At 50.7% G+C, this 15355-nt stretch overlaps 5 protein-coding genes and 1 non-coding gene across 6 annotated transcripts; 2 read left to right on the top strand and 4 right to left on the bottom strand.

Annotated features, from left to right (window-relative positions):
• Positions 1 to 735: 735 nt before the first annotated feature.
• On the bottom strand, positions 736 to 1514 carry K452DRAFT_347510 (uncharacterized protein). The gene has a single exon (XM_033545496.1). The coding sequence runs from the start codon at positions 1245 to 1247 to the stop codon at positions 780 to 782; it is 468 nt and encodes a 155-aa protein (XP_033391325.1). The 5' UTR covers positions 1248 to 1514; the 3' UTR covers positions 736 to 779.
• A 427-nt stretch (positions 1515 to 1941) lies between these two features.
• On the top strand, positions 1942 to 2042 carry K452DRAFT_t187. Its single transcript has one exon. It is a non-coding gene; the product is annotated as a tRNA-Phe (tRNA).
• Positions 2043 to 3834: 1792 nt separating this feature from the next.
• Positions 3835 to 4407, bottom strand: K452DRAFT_303428 (uncharacterized protein; the record flags this gene model as incomplete). The annotated part of the gene is made up of 1 exon (XM_033542719.1): positions 3835 to 4407. The coding sequence occupies one exon, from the start codon at positions 4405 to 4407 to the stop codon at positions 3835 to 3837; it is 573 nt and encodes a 190-aa protein (XP_033391324.1).
• Positions 4408 to 6725: 2318 nt separating this feature from the next.
• On the top strand, positions 6726 to 8937 carry K452DRAFT_172610 (uncharacterized protein). Its single transcript, XM_033535816.1, has 4 exons — positions 6726 to 7377; positions 7462 to 7703; positions 7910 to 8330; positions 8390 to 8937. The coding sequence occupies exons 1-4, from the start codon at positions 6769 to 6771 to the stop codon at positions 8582 to 8584; spliced, it is 1467 nt and encodes a 488-aa protein (XP_033391323.1). The 5' UTR covers positions 6726 to 6768; the 3' UTR covers positions 8585 to 8937.
• K452DRAFT_172611 (uncharacterized protein) lies at positions 8938 to 9829 on the bottom strand. Its single transcript, XM_033535817.1, has one exon. It carries the CDS (start codon positions 9779 to 9781, stop codon positions 9290 to 9292), a length of 492 nt encoding a protein of 163 aa, XP_033391322.1. The 5' UTR covers positions 9782 to 9829; the 3' UTR covers positions 8938 to 9289.
• A 3165-nt stretch (positions 9830 to 12994) lies between these two features.
• On the bottom strand, positions 12995 to 13168 carry K452DRAFT_239066 (uncharacterized protein; the record flags this gene model as incomplete). The annotated part of the gene is made up of 1 exon (XM_033537696.1): positions 12995 to 13168. A coding segment is annotated over one exon (174 nt), but the record flags the coding sequence as incomplete, so codon positions are not given.
• Between the last annotated feature and the right edge of the window lie 2187 nt (positions 13169 to 15355).

The following is a 15355-nucleotide window of genomic DNA, read 5'->3' as shown; positions in this document are numbered from 1 at the left end:
GCTGTGCCGGTTCGTTTGGCGCCGGATTTAGGTCCCTGGGAGCGCTAGTTGTTACGTTCCCTTCTAATGGTTGATGGGTTAATATCCCACATCCATCAATACCTAAGCTGCTGACCCCAATTTACGTTTAACCTAACAAGAACGCTATAGGGTTTCTTAACGTCATTAACTACTACGAAAATTTTAAGGATAAATAAATTAGGATGGGGGCCGTCGGCGCTACGGTCATAGGCTTAGGCATTAGTGTCCTTTACATCAAGGGCAGTACATACATTCCCTCGTACCTTTTCTTTCACTACAAGTAATAACCGCCTCCTGCCACCTCCTATCACCCCCTCTTCGCTAGATATCACTATCGCAGCGTATAACGTGCGTAAGACGTCCGCTAAGCTATATCTTATTTGTTTACAAAGCTGGATTATATAAGTCCTTTAAGGCCTATAGGTGTTTCTTCTTCGAAACGGAGAAGTCAACATATTCACTAGTGGAAAACACTTGGTTACTGAAACCGGCACGCATTTGCAAAAGCATTCAAGAATTTTCTAGATTACTACAAAGACCATTGCGCATCAAGACAGAGGGTACAGGGTCATTTAGTCGGTACGTCGTTGGGACTGAGCACAAAGGAGGAAACCAGCTACTCTAACACGATGGAACCGTCGCAGAACTACAGATTAGCAATAGCCTGCAAGTCCATCTTATAACCGTTCATTCCAAGATACGTCAGTTAGTAGCGTTTGCTCAGTGATCCGTGAGACCTTCTGAAAGACCCACAAAACCTAGCGAGTCTGACCATCCACGTCCTGAGTCTCCTTTTGGAGAAGCTCCTTTACATCGTCGTGGTTCTGACCATTGGTGAGCAACTTGCTCTTAGGGTGAAACTTCTGACCAGAAGACTCGCACTCGCTGACCTCAGCGCGCAAGCCCTTGACCTCATTGCGCAAGCCGGCGATATCAACGCGCAAGCAGCCAACACGAACGTTCGTGTTATCATACGAGTCGGCGACGTCGTCCTGCAGGCCGGTGACGTCGTCGCGAAGGCCAGTGATGTCGTAGCGCAGGTCGGCGATCTCGTCGCGCAGACCAGAGATCTCGGTCTTGACGGTGTCGCGCAGGCTGTTGATAGCGGCGACGATGGCTTGGGTTCCGGGGTCGAGTTCACTCGCGGCTTGAGCGGGCTGGGTGGCTAGCTGCCAGTGAGTCTCCATGTCGTTGTGGTTGTCTTGGGGGGTTTCGTGGCCGTGCATGCTTGGTGCTTGCGTTGCTTGCTGGATGGACTAGAGATGAGATGAGTTACCTAGCTGCGGTGGGGAAGAGACGTTTTACAGCTTGAATTTCGTGTAGGTTGTTACTGCACTGTTCACGCATTGTCCACTCTTTTATTCAAACTTTGTTCAAACGTTGGTTACATGGTTGTGTTAGTACCTTAACAAGGCTAGAATGTTCTATAGAATCATGTCGGAACATGGTTGTCTCTGCCTCATTTTTAGCCGGTCTCAAATGCTTTAATAGGGGAAGACCTTTCCCTACGTGCTTATCCTTATTGGTAGTATAAGGCTAGGATCCTAGTTTCCATTCAAAGATCAATGCGAACCAGCGTGCAAAAGCGCATTACCAAGAGCGTTAAAGCTAAAACCAATCGTAGCAGTTTACTATACGTCTACAAAGCGCTCTAAGAGAGAAGCACAAAAGCCAAGTCTCTCAAATCTATACAGGAAGACGCATCATCGCACTACGGGAAGATTCAAATCATACTACGTTCAACTTCCTCGCCTTGTATATTTCTTCCATGCCGGTCCGCGGCTAACAGCCACCAACACAACACACGATCCACAAGCCTCTATATCTACATTCTAAAGCCTCCAGCCCAGTCGCACTTCCTCCATCAAATTCTCACTCCTTATAATCTCTACCCACCAACACCAATCCATCGCCATCAAAGCAGCTTTAGCTCACTTGGGAGAGCGCCAGACTGAAGTTCAACTTTGGTTATAAGCCTGTGCGGTATCTGGAGGTACTGTGTTCGATCCACAGAAGCTGCATTTCATTTTTTATTTTTATTTTTAGCTGCGTGCACGGAGAGCCGTACTCCGTACCTAGGCACAGAAACTCGTTGTGGGGCCGGCAATGATTTTTCTGTGCCGCGCTGTTGAGGCGGTGCGGTGCGGCCCGATTATTCAGCCGGTTCCGCAGCGGAGATGGTTCGGTGCCGGCAGTCGGCCTGACGGGAGGCGAGAGAATTCAGCTACGTGCCGACGTGCCTACGTGCCTACCTAGGTCCCTGCCTCACCTCATAGCACGCGCGAGTCGGCTGCATAGAGGCATTCAAGATCGCGAGAGAGTAGATGACGGGACGGGACGGGACGGGCGATACGAAAAACTAGGTAGGTACGGATTAGCGTACCGGGCTAGACGAGCTAATTTATACCTGCCTTATCGAAGCCTTATACCTGTACTGCCCTGCTCTGCCCTGCCCGCCAATGCGTAAGGCCGTAGCCTGCGTCTCAGGCATACGTGCCTAGGTGGTGCTTGTCACGACGACGCACGACGGACGCATACACACCTAAAGACCGCATGACGAGGCAGGGCAGCGTAGGGTAGCGTAACCTACGCCTAATCCGGATCTGATTCGCAGTCACGCTGCTACTGGCGAAATAACCAACCATTATATATGTATAACACAGCTACCCAGCCTTACTACGTCTTACACGCCGACTAACGGTACAGTGCCGCCCTCCTCCTTAACTACTTACCTACCCACCTGCCTAGCGGCGACTAGGCAAGCCAGGCCCTGCTACTGCTAGGAGTATAGCTAGTAACGTTGCTGCTGCGCTTCCGAATGTAGTTGTCTTATTATCTTAGCGGCGGGAGGCGGCGGTAGCGGCGCCGAGTAGCGCTAAACCTAGCTTTACGGGCTTAGGCGGGAGTGTTTAGCTGTTAAGGTTGGGCCTACGGCTGAGACTGGATAGCGATGGCGATGGCGATGGGCGAGGTCGTGGGCGTAGGCGTCGGCCTTGTGCTGTGCGTGGTGCGTAAGATGTTGTTTTGAGTCGGCGAAATGGTTGTTGTGGGGAGAGGACGAGAAGAGGGCTCTTGTGATTGGGAAAGGTGCGTATTGTTTGATATGAGAGAGTTTGGTGACGGTCTGTAAGCTGGTAGAGGAGGTATAGGTTATATGAGTAGGTAAGTGGAAAGGTCTTCTTGCGTTGGTAGTCAGTACGGAAAACTTCCCGACCGTTTTCCATACCGACTACCAACGCGAGTTGTTTACAAACTTGCGATATGTAGTACTTCGCTGCAGAAACAGCCAAACGTTACAGAACTACCTTAAGCCAACTTCTTTCTCATCGCATAGGAGTACTTACACCTTCGAGGGTTTGGCCTCGCACTGCAACGCTTAAGAAAGCACTGCACAGAGGCTGTACATGTTAATACGGTTTAATATCTAGTGTTTATATTTATTTACCAACATGTTTCCAGGTGGTGCTCACTGGCACATTGTGATGAGACTTAGGGGAATTATATAACAATTTTCTTTCAATTTTTAGGGGGTTTAACTTTCTTTCGAATTTTTTTGTGTTTTCGACATTTATGCTCGGATATACTGATGCCACGTGAAGTACACGCAATGATCCAATCAAAGACAGTGTGAAAAAGAAAAAAGACAAGGACTAGCAATAGTAAGGAAGATAAGTAGGGTTACTGTGCCGATGTCGCTGTACGTCGTGCAAGAGGGTACGTGCATGTAACGAAACTTTGGCAAGGGCAAAAAGGCAAGGGCAAAAAGCAAAGTAGGAAGATAATTTCGTACCTACCTTTCATGTGCCAGGAGCTCTAAGTGCTAGGCGCACCACGACACTCCTCCAGCTCCCTCTCAAGCTCGCTCACCCGCTCCACCAGCCGCGCATTCTCAGCATAAAGCGTCTCTCTAGCATCAACCGCATGCACGCTCAGGCCTTTAAGATCCAGGAACTCTCGCTCCGCGCGCAGCAGCAGCCGCCGCAGCTCGCAGAACTGGCAGCTCGCCCAGTTGGGCTCGCCGAAGCCGACGGCTATACGCGCGCAGTCGGCGCGGATGCGGTTCACTAGGGTGAAGATCTCGCGGAAGTCGTAGAGGGCGTCGTCGTCCTCGCTGTTTAAGGATGCGTCGTCGGCTGCATCTTCGCGTGCGAGTTTGTTGAACTGTGAAGGAGTCTCGTGTACGAGCTTGTCGAACTGCGAAGGTCCGTCTTTGTTTTTGGCTTTGCCGTCGTCGCTGGCTTGGTGCTCATCTGCCGTTTCATACTCAGAAGGAACTTGCTCGTCGTGGCTCTCGCCGCTGTTGCTGTTCGGTCGGACCTCGTTAGAGGTGGTCTGCTTGATACGGTCCTGTTTGACACCAAACAGGACAGTCACAACGTTGCCCATGCTTGAGGACTGACTGAAGTGATTTCTGAAAGAGTCGGTTGGATGCTTTCTTAGTATCCTTAAGTAGACCTGGATGTCTCTTTTAGTGGGCTTGTTGGCATTTTTTGCTGATGAGGTTATATGCCGAAGCAAGTGCGTGATTGCTATGGAACATAGATTTTATGGGTTAACAATTATTTTCTTTCCGTGTGAATTATCTTCTTTGTTCTGTGAAGTAATGCTGAATGGTAAAGTCTTTGTTAAATTATTGTTTGCAATAACTCTTTGTTCTTTCGCGCTAGTACTAATATTGTGTTTTCGAAGTTCGCAGTAGTAGCCTTGATGTTTATGGCTGATGCTTCTGGTTCCTTGTATGTTCTGAGCAAAGCAGGTATTGCTCTTGTGCTATAGAGCTGCATTCCCAGCCTAGAATATCTAGAAAGATAAAGAGCTTTTATGCTGAAGAATCTTACTTTCCTAGCCGCGTATCTTCTTCTATTCGCCGAATTAGATTACGATGCTTATTCTTTTAGTGCTAAACCGTAGCACTATATCCCCGTGTACAAAGCTCCTCGTCTACTAAGTAAGAGTTTACTTTAAAATTTACGGATTTCTAGAAACGTTTGCCGTCTCCGTCGGCATGCTTTTCCTCTCGCGAATGCGCTGCAAAGTCCTCGTTGGGAAGGCCTCGCTGTCTTGGTCGGAACTTGGAGCTGGACTGATCGACCATCTCTATAATGTGTTGTTACTCCAGTATAGCTTCGGCTGTAGTATTTTTAAGCTGCTGCTGAAGCTCCGTATATAGTTAGCGCGACACCCTATTTATATCATCGACTCTGTAGTTATTACTTTCCAAACTAGAGACCTGCTACTTCGTGCGCATTGCTGTCTGCTGAGAGATTTTCGTCGCCAAAGGTGAGCTCGTGATTATCTAAGAGGTTAGAAATAATGTAAAGATTGCGATTCGCTATGCCGCCCTCTGGCTGCTGGCTATTGAATTCGGCGACGTAGCCGCGTCTTCCCATCTTGTTCGCAGCACTGGAGTATCTGTGCCGGTCCCCCAGCCCAGGGTCGCCCGAAATGGTAGGCAACTCTTGCTCGTATCTTTGCCGGGCAGAGAATTATCGGCACAGAATATGGTGGGCACAGAATGTGGTAGGCACAGAACATGGTAGGCAGAGAATCCGTCGGTACAGAATCCCGCCGGCGCACGATATAGTCGGCACACAATGTCGCCGGCATTGGCCTCGCTAGCGAGCATCCGTGTCGCTATTTGAAGCACAACGCCACTAACCTTGCTGTTCATTTGCAGGAGATTCATACCGACGTCTTCTGCCAAGTAGAAATCGTCCATGCCGTCCTTATTTCCTGGTAGAAATTCGCTTAAACCTAACTCGTTACCAGGGACCCAGGGTAAACCAGGCCTCCCAGCCGCCCGCCTGCCCGCCCGCCCGGGCCCTTCGGGCGGGCGGGCGGGCAGGCGGGCGTGGGCGGGCGACTGGGAGGCCTGGGGTAAACGCGCTTAAGGGGCGGCTTTATGAGGGGCAGGTACTTGATGTATCGTGCGCCATGGTGAATTAAGTATTGGCCCGAAGGACATGCACGAAGTGTCGAAGTCATTGTGCGCGAGGCGCAAGAGCTGATAGTACGGCTTTGGGTGACAAGAAAGAATGTCCTTGGCATCAGCGATACCAGCACTGCCAAAGTCCTTTAAGGTGATTATTCCCCATAAGCGTGTCCCGGATCGCGGCACTGAGACCGCGAGTCCTGTTGATAATATCTATCCAGCAGATCGGATTCTTCGTGCCCTGGGGAAGCTCCGTTCCAGAATATTTGGTGATCCGTCCAATTCTGTAAAGGAGCATCGATCAAAGATAGACTTGTTATTTTTAATATATTCGGAACGGGCTTAACGGTTCTCAGCTTCAGTAGCCTACGCGATACCATGTAGCACGTGACACGGTCAGCGTTCCAGTACATAATAAGCTACGTTATCAGCGGACCCAGGTGCTGTTTCTAGTAGAACAAAAGATAGTATAGAATGCGACGAAATTCAGGGCAAGGGCAACTTGTTCGTTAGACTTACCTGCCTCCATCTTTCTCCAAGTAGAGTAGGCCGCATTCACATTTCTACAAGGACCAGGACGGTTCACATCAAGAAGTTCATCGAAGTTGCTTAAGCAAGCTCATTTACAAAGAATTCGTCAGGGTTTAGCCATAAAAGCACGTAAAATTCCTCCAAGGAAAGTAGTAGCTAATCTATATCACGTGCCACGCCACCCAGCGGCGCCAAAAGCCTCGGGCCAGGGTCCACGCTCGCGCAACAACAAACAACCCCCCTACAACCCCACCAAAGAACGCCCCGCATTCCCCACCCCCACCATGCTGACCACGACCATAGTCTCGGCATGGATCTCGGACGTGTCCTCCGCACTGCGGTCCGACTTCCGGGCGCCAACTGCCAGGAAACGCGCACGTGTTCCAGCGACCGCGCCCGATCAGGCAGGCCGGAAGCGCCGCCGCCTCACGCAGCAGCCTCTGATGACGCCGGGGAAGCGCAAGAGCAAAGACGTTGATGAAGCGGAGTTGGATGATGTTGATCAGACGGCGCGGCCGCCGCGTGTGGGTGCTGTTTCTGTGCAGTCGCCTATTCAGACTGTGCATCAAGCGCCGTTCTTTTTCCCGTTCACCTATCGCTATCGCGCTAAATTGGAGGGGGCCGATCAGTTTGCGGCAGAAAGAAAAGGACACGATGATTGCGATGCCTCAACTAGCGCTTCTGGGTCTGGCGATTCTTCCGAAGCAGGAGGACCTACGAGGAAGCGCAGTGCCAACCCAGTTGAAAACATGTCTGATTTGCAGCTTGTGGATGGAGGATTTCGGTATGTTGAGATGCAGGACGTTAATGTCCTTGGCGATGCAGCAGCCAAGTTGTATAAAGAGCTGAATGCACTTGGAATGGGCGTCGGTGTGCTGCCTCGATCGATCCGGGTACGTTTCCAGGTCTTCAACAAGCTTCTTTGTCACATCTCCTTGTTCCACAACATTACAATGCCCATGCTGACGCGCAAACAGATGGAGCTTGAAGAAGCTTCTGGTGGTCTACACACATTCTTCGACCATCAGTTTCGCGCTGAGCGGGCTGAGGAAAATGGAAACAGACTCCTCGTGGAGCTTTCAGCCGTGACTTCAATTCGTGAGGAGTCTTGTCGTTGTGTAGAAGAGCACGAAGCGGCGACGAACTGGAACAGTAATGTCCATCAAAAGGTCCTTGAGCTGGCGCTGAGTGGTGAGCGAGAAGTCAGGCCTCTTTACATGTGAGTGGTTTTCTAGTTTTCTTTGATTATTCGGCCGCCTCATCTTCGGCTTTGGTCCTCGCCCGCAGTCGCAATCCGCACGGAGTTTCACCCTTTGGATATACCGGTTTAGTTGCAGATATCCTCGGATTTCTGTTCCATCCTCTTCCCAGTCCCAGCCTATAATGTAGCCTCTCAAACACACGCCGATTCTAACCGCCGTCCAGCACATCAGCGAAGATCTCCCCTCACCTTCTCCCCGGCAACCTCCGCGGCACCTTCCTCGACGCCAAAATGGTCAACTACGCCCTCTGCCTCTGTTCCGGCCCAGGCTCCACTCTCGAACACGCCATCAGCAAGCATCTCACAGCCGACCACCAAGGCAACGCCTCCCAAAGGCACAGCTCTGTTAACCAGACCACCTACACCGCTTTGCGACGGCGGCCTGCCGGCGTCAGTATTGTGACCAAATCCCAGGACGGCGGCGAAGAGGCCGCGAAAGTCCAGCTGGCAGTGTGGGCGGCGGCATGGTTTACGAGGATGAAAGAGCTTGGCACGGAGGAAGAGGGTATGCCGGTTTTGCCGGTCCTGTATGTGCAGGGCGCCGAGTGGTGGCTGCTGTGGGCGCGGTGTGTGGGGGGAGGTGTGGTACGTTCGCTTCTGATAGCTTGTGCTGAGTGAGGGCTGCTTGCTGACTGTCGGTGTAGACACTGTATGGGAAGATGTACCTAGGCAGCACGACCTCGCTGCTCGGGTGCTATAGCGTGCTGACGGCACTCCGGCGGCTTGGAGAATGGGTGCGGGTTGAGTTCAAGGCCTGGGTTGAGGGTGCGATGGAAACCGGCGCAGCGCAAGCCGCTGAGAGTGAGAAGCAGCCAGCACTGCTGGTGGAACAGCCGTAGGTGGATCATGGCGTATGCGATGTCGTAGAGGTCTGGGAACTTGTTTGCGACGGTATCGGTATTGGTGGCGCGCTGTGCGGGTTCGCGGTTGTGGATGATTGTGCTGCGTGGTTGTGGCCGTCGGGACTGGGGCGCTGGGGCATGCGATGGTGGGTGTTGGCGGGGCTGGGGGTTGAAGATGAGGGTGAAGATGCTGTGGCGGAGGCTGCTTGACGAGCTGGCTAGCATCGGGAGGAATGGCGTGGTGGGTTGGAGTGTTTGCTTCGGGCTGGGGCGGCGTCTTTGACTTCAAGCGTGCGGCAAAGAGGTCGACTTGACATACGAACAAAGCAAAAAGAAAAAAGAATCGCGATAGAACCGGGAATCGAACACGGGCAGTCTGTCTAAGGTGCTTTCTGCAACAGTACCTTCCGCCGCCGGCGCAACACAACTACACAACTTCACTTCGCCCTTCCTCTTTTCTCCTTCCCGCACGCAACCTCTACCATCAATCACCACAACACCTTCTCACGCACACTTGCCCGCCCTCACACCCTTTTACACACACCACCACCACCACCACCGGCACCGTCTCTGCCTTCGCGCTCACCACCATCACCCCTGCTGACAGCACCGTCGTCGCCGCCGCCGCTACGCCCATCTTCACCACCACTGGCACACCCACCACCATTGTCGTCCGCCACAAGCGCACGGCTTCAGACCTAGTCAGCCCCCCCAGCAACGTCGCGCCGCAAGACGACACGCGCGGCTCCACCCCGTCGTCGCCACGCAAGCCCCAGCCCGCCGAAGTGAAGGCCATAGCGCCCGCAACCAAGAGACGCCGCGTGGGAAAGGGCAGCAACTGGGCTGTTGGTGGAGGGGAGGAGCAGGGGGATATAGAGGGCGGGGAGGGTGTTGAGGAGAAGCAGGCGCGCGAGGAAGAGGCTCGCGAGAGCAGGAACGAAGAGTACGAGGACGAGGGCGACGAGGAGGGTGATAAGGCCGAGGGGGAGGAGCACGAGCATGGGGACGGAGAGGAAGACGAGAGCGATGATGACGACGGCGTCGTCGGTACTGAGAGCGAGAGCGAGGACGAGGACGCAGTCCTGAAGCCGGAGTTCCAGTGGTGGTAGGGTTTCTGTGGTTCTTTTCGGGGAGGATTGTAGACATGGTTGGTTGGTTGGTTGGTTGATTTCTACAAGCTATGCAGGTCTCCATGGGACCTATGAGCTATCCTAGCGTAACCTACTGTAAACATAACACTTCTTAATCTCACCTAAACGCCCATACACAAAGAAATCCTGCCCCTTTTTAGAGGGCCTGCTGGCCAGAGAACCGGCCAGTAGCGAGTAGAAACTGCACTACTGCCCGGACCATCTTGACGTTTGGTTTCCAACTTTCCCTTGGCCCATCTACTGGTTTCCCAGTCTGCCTATCCTCCGCCCTGCTTCGCCCCCCGAGTAAAAATGATATATCTCCCCATCGGTTCCCTGCTAACGAGCGAATTTCCGTTCGCAGGTGCGCCTATAGGGGACATGTGAAAATGAGGTGTTGAACTGTCTCATCCGCTAGTCCATACTGGTACTTTGCAGACTCCGCTCTCTTAATCCAAGAAAGGTAAGCCTGTAGGTGTGTATAGTTTATCCTGTACTGTGCGAGGGCGTTGGCCTGTTCCGCCCCGAGGCCTAGATATAACCTTAGTTGGTGCTTGCCGGGAAAGGCCGTATCTAGTCGACGTAAGTATCCGCCCTAAGGCGTAGGTCTAGCCTCGACTACTCCCCGCTCTTCCTTAATCTTCTACCGTAGTAGGCTGAGGATGCTCGCCCTATACCTCTACCTCTCCTCGAAGGGAAGTGTTGGGGCTAGGCCCTGCCTAGTAGTCTCCTTAGCTGCGCTGTCGGCGGCGTTATGTCCCGTGCTCCCTAAGTAAGCTTAGATCTACGCAAACTTAATGTCTACGCCTTTAGCTCGACTCGCTTCTACCCCCCTCCTAATCTCGCCGGCTAGCTACTATCCTAATCCCTAGGGGTTAGTCTTCTCTACCCTCCTAAGCGCGGCTCTGCTATCCGAAATTATCTATACCGTGCGTCTAGCGATCTACGGTAGCCTCCGTCTCTTTTCCTTCTTCTTCGTTACTCCTTCGACCGTCTTACTTACTGCCTATGCAATAGCTTAGAGCTCTACAGCCTAGATTGGGAAGGATTTGCTCCGTCTAACCGTTTCGGCTCGGATAGTATATAGTTTTTCCTTTACTAATCTTACTACTGCTGCTCCCGCTAGTCTATATTGTACTAAACTATCCGTCTAGATAACCTCCCTATTCTCGTATGCGTGTCTTTCCTGTACTTTATCGAAGAGGGTGGTTTCTATCGGCTAGGTTCTCTAGGGGGGTTCCTCCTATAGCCGTACCGTCTCTATTCGGGGGGCGCGTGTAGGGGCAATTAGGTCTCTATACCGTATTCCTACCTGTTAAAGAGGCGACCGGAAGACGTCCCTCTAGTTAGCCTAGCGGGTAATATACTCCTTTAGCGGGTTAGTACTAGGTAACGAGTACGCCCCTACGAGGTGTTTAGAGACCTTAGCCCTTAGGCGGATCTCTACTGGTGCGAGGCTAGCCTCTGCCTAGGCGACTAATACCGCTACTGTGCGGAATACTCCGACTACCGATTGGGCTCTAAGACGTTAGATTTGTTCTAACTATATAATAAGTCGGCCTACTCCCCGCCGTCCTACTCCCCGCCGTCCTAGACCGTACTATACTGAAGCTGCGTAGTCGACCGTAGGGTATACTACTGCTTAGAATAGCTGTCGTATTCCCCTAGGGCGAATCCCCTTAAGTCGCCTTATAGCGAGGTACTTTTTAAGCGCGCTAGCTGTAACTATAGCTATATGCGCGTTTATTCGTAGCTCCTAGTCGATGAGGACCCCTAGGATCTTAACTACTGTTTTAGCCTTAAGTTCCTTACCTTTAAACTATAGTTCTTTAGGCGGGGTGTCCTTTAGCCGGTCTAAACGGGCGAAGTAAATGAGGTAGGTTTTCCCTTTATTAAACGTCGCTCCGCTGCTTTCCGCCTACTACTCGGCTTATAGTATTACCTCCTGCTAGAGGCGGTTTACGTTATAGCTAATAGACGGCCCTACGACCTACGCCGTGTAGTCGTCTATAAAGCTAAGGGCTCCGCCTTTCGTAGTAATAGGTCGGTCTACTAGCCCTGCGTTGAATAGGATGTATAGAATTAGCGAGAGGGGGGAGCCTTATAGTAATCCCGGATAGCGTATCTCCTAGAGTAGCGATATAAATCCGTTAACTATTACCGCTCCCTTCCTCTCGCTATAAAAGCTGTCTATCTACTGGACTAGCGTAGGAGGTAGGCGGCGTTCTACTGGTCTCTAATATAGTACCTCTTTATTAACCCTATTATAGGCTCCTTGTATGTCGAATATAACTAGGGAGAGAACTTTCCGGCGTCTCTACGCGTCGTAGATCTGTTTATTAAGTACGTTTAGTGCTATTTCTCCGGACCGTCCTCTCCTCGCTCTAAAGTAGTTTTCTAGGAGTAGGGAGTACTCTTCTACTAGGTAGGATATCCTGCGTGCTACGACTACCTCTAGGCCCTTGCTGATTATAGGTAGTAGCGATATTAGGCGATAGGCCTTTAGCGTTGTATAGTCGGGTTTCCCGGGTTTCCTAAGTGTGACGATCTGTGCTATGTGCTAGGCTTTCGGTAGGTAGCCTACGTGAAGTGATGCTCTGTATAGGGTATATACCCGTTAGCCTATAACCGGCTATAGTTCTCTCTAGACCTGGAAGAGTAAGCCGTTAGCTCCTAGGGCTTTCTATAGGTTAGCCTAGAAAACTGCCCGGTGGACCTCCTCGTCTCTAAGGGGGGCCTATCGGACTAGTTCCTGGGGTTGCCCTAGGTTAGGTCCTTAGTACGGTTAGGGCTATACTGGGAAGAAGTTCTCTAGTAATACCTCGGCTTTCTCTTAGTCTGTTTTAGCTACGCTTCCTTCCCTTTAGAGGGTAGGAACTATACCCCTAGACGCTTCTACTCGTGTATACTTATTAGCTTTCTATAAGTTATTCGGGTCGTCGATGAACTCCTTCTAGTGAATCCGCTTCTAGCGGTCGATTTTACTAAAATAGAGTCGGCGTACGGCCTTTAACTATTCTGCTATTGCTTCTATTAGGATTCCTTAGCGTCTTATTCGCGTTGCCCGGTTCCGTAGTTGCGTAACCTATTAGCGTAGGTTAGTAAGTTCGCGGGTCTACTATCGCTTTACGTACGGAGATAGGCGGGCCCTTAGGATATATATCTCTATAGCTCTTTAAACCTCCCGAACTAGCTCTAAAGCTTTAGTATCGATCTCTTGCGTAGAGCTAAGCTCTCGCGGGCGTTAATGTAGTCGGTAATTATACCTAATCTGCTCCTAGTCTGTGTTCTTAAATAGGTAGTATCTCTCTTTCGGGGGTGCCTTCGTTAGGGAGGTATCGAACCGGAAGTCGATTACCCTATAGTTAGACCTATAGTCTATCTTATAAATTCTATAATATACTACCTGTTCCGCTAGTTTTAGGGACGTAAGGACTAGGTCTACTATTAACCTTAAATAAAGGCCTTAGTATTCCTACGTGATAGTCCCGGGCGGTAAGAGAGACTAGAGGTGTTAGGCCTTGAGAAACTCTAGAATCTCTATAGCCTCCCCCTACCTAGCCTCCTCGCCTATGCTATCCCCTCCCTAGAGCTGGTCGTACCGGTTAAAGTCCCTAGTAATAAGGATCTCGAGGTCCGGCCCTTCCTTTTCTTTCGTTTTGCGAATAGTATCGTGTAGTAACTATACCCGCTCCGCTAGTTGGTCTTCGCGTTAATAGACTATAGCGCTATTCCTAGGGATATATACTAAGAATACTAATACTAGGCCCCGCTGGGAGCGTAGTAGTACTACGGCTATATCGGGTGACTGTACTAGGACCCTCTAGGCCTATACTCTCGTATAGACCTATAGGAGTACCCGGTAACTATACCTAATATAGCTGTCTTCTCTATTAATTAAAGGAGTAAAGGCTACCTACTATTAGTAGGTGGTAACTCTCGGTTACGTCTCGCCTTAGAAGGCGAATAGGTACGGCTCCGTTATAGCTAGAATGTCGAACTATGCCGTTTTAGTATCGTTAAGGAGGCTTAGCTGAACCTCCCTACGTTTCCCGATATTTAGCTATAGTAGGTTAAGGGTGTTTAATATCTAGTCTTACTAGATGCCGGATCGGGCTAGCTAGCGTCGGGTAGGAATTCTCTCTCCTCGGCGTTAGTTATCTCGACCTCCCTAGTCCTAGTCTTATTCTTTAGGTGTAGAGGGTATTTCTTATTAAATACCGCGTGCGGGCCCTTATATACTAGGTATCTAGGGTTCGCCTAGTTTTTATAGAAGCGTATTTAGTATTCCCTAGAGTATACTCCGCAGGCTACTTTCGAACGAGTATAGTAACTCTATTTATATCTATACGTGTTATACCTAAAATACGGAAGCTCCTAGAATTTAGTCTACTCGAACTCCGAGTAGAAGGCCGTAGACGACCCGAAGCGTATAATCTAGGTGCGGAGGAGGTAGTCTACTGCCTTACGGGAGGATAACTATACTACTATAGAACCTAATTCCTTCTTACTACCTAGTTTAGATAGCTACGCCGCTTTTTTAGCTATGTACGAAAGTTCTAGCGAGCTATTTTCTTTAGTAAAGGCTTCTAGGGCCTTCTCGTTAATAGCCTTCCCGTCCTTAGCTATAACGAGTTCTTTTAGAATACTATCGTATTTAACTAGGAACTACTATTCTCTGCGTATTATAGCCCCTAGGATGGCCTCTTTAGCCTAGGATAGGTGTTTCCTCGCTTTCTCCGCCTCGCGGCGGTTCTTAAAGATAACGTCGAAGCGGTTGGCTGGACGCGCTCTGATGTACTGGGGTTCTAGTATCTCGGTAGTCTTGTAGGCTTTAAGGGCCGCTACGACCTTTTCCTTGAGGGTAGTATAGTCTACCTTATCCTTAGCTCTCTACGCTTCTACTATAACCGTAGCTTCTATTTCCGCGTCCGTTTGCGGTCCTATCTTAGTAGGCTTAGCCTGCCGGGCTACGAGCGTCTATCTAGTGTTTTAGGTACCCCCTTGCTTAGCTGCTTCGCTGTAGCTGCGGGTAGCCGGTTTCTAGGCTTGTGCTAGCGCTTCTTCGGCCTTCTTAGCCTACGATTTGCGGGTAGTTTTATTAGTTACTTGCGCCGCGCGGAGGGTTTTAACCTCCGCTGTTAACGCGTCTATAAGGCCTTTCTAGCCTTGTATACTATCGTGGAGCTCCTTAGCAGTTGTCTCCTAGTGTAGGAGAGTCTCCTAGAGCTGCTAGATCGTTGCGGACTGCTCTAAGACTAAGTCCTCTAACCTCTCGACCGCGGTTAGAAGCTGGTCTATCCCGCGTTTAATTCCCGTCTCCGCCGGTGCCATAGCTCGGCGGGGGTACCTTTTATTATCTCTAGGTTCTAGAGACCCTACTCTACTACGGAGGACCCTCGCTGACGACGATGTAGCCGGCGATACCGCCTTCCGCTTTACTATCCTTCCACCTAGGACATCGATATTGTTCTCCATTATAGGGTTAGCCCGTGCACTCGCTTCGCGCGGGGGGCGCGGGCGCGCAAATTCTTCGAGATTGGTAGGAATCGAATGCCACCACCGCACTCTATTAAAATCACTAGACGAGCAACCACTTACGAAAAAGTCTAACCTATATGCGCCAAACAACTATTGT

The sequence above is a fragment of the Aplosporella prunicola genome (genome assembly GCF_010093885.1).
Source record: "Aplosporella prunicola CBS 121167 unplaced genomic scaffold K452scaffold_93, whole genome shotgun sequence".
In the NCBI taxonomy this organism is placed as follows: domain Eukaryota; kingdom Fungi; phylum Ascomycota; class Dothideomycetes; order Botryosphaeriales; family Aplosporellaceae; genus Aplosporella; species Aplosporella prunicola.
The sequence above is the reverse complement of the archived record's forward strand: the minus strand, read 5'-3'. Positions and strand labels throughout refer to the sequence as shown.

What these genes read in the sequence shown, in the direction of transcription:
- K452DRAFT_347510 (XM_033545496.1), bottom strand. Translation starts at nt 1,247, where the DNA reads ATGCACGGCCACGAAACCCCCCAAGACAACCACAACGACATGGAGACT.
- K452DRAFT_172610 (XM_033535816.1), top strand. Translation starts at nt 6,769, where the DNA reads ATGCTGACCACGACCATAGTCTCGGCATGGATCTCGGACGTGTCCTCC. An exon ending in TGCTGCCTCGATCGATCCGG is followed by an intron (nt 7,378 to 7,461) that starts GTACGTTTCCAG and finishes ACGCGCAAACAG; the next exon opens with ATGGAGCTTGAAGAAGCTTC. An exon ending in GGTGTGTGGGGGGAGGTGTG is followed by an intron (nt 8,331 to 8,389) that starts GTACGTTCGCTT and finishes CTGTCGGTGTAG; the next exon opens with ACACTGTATGGGAAGATGTA.
- K452DRAFT_172611 (XM_033535817.1), bottom strand. Translation starts at nt 9,781, where the DNA reads ATGGAGACCTGCATAGCTTGTAGAAATCAACCAACCAACCAACCAACC.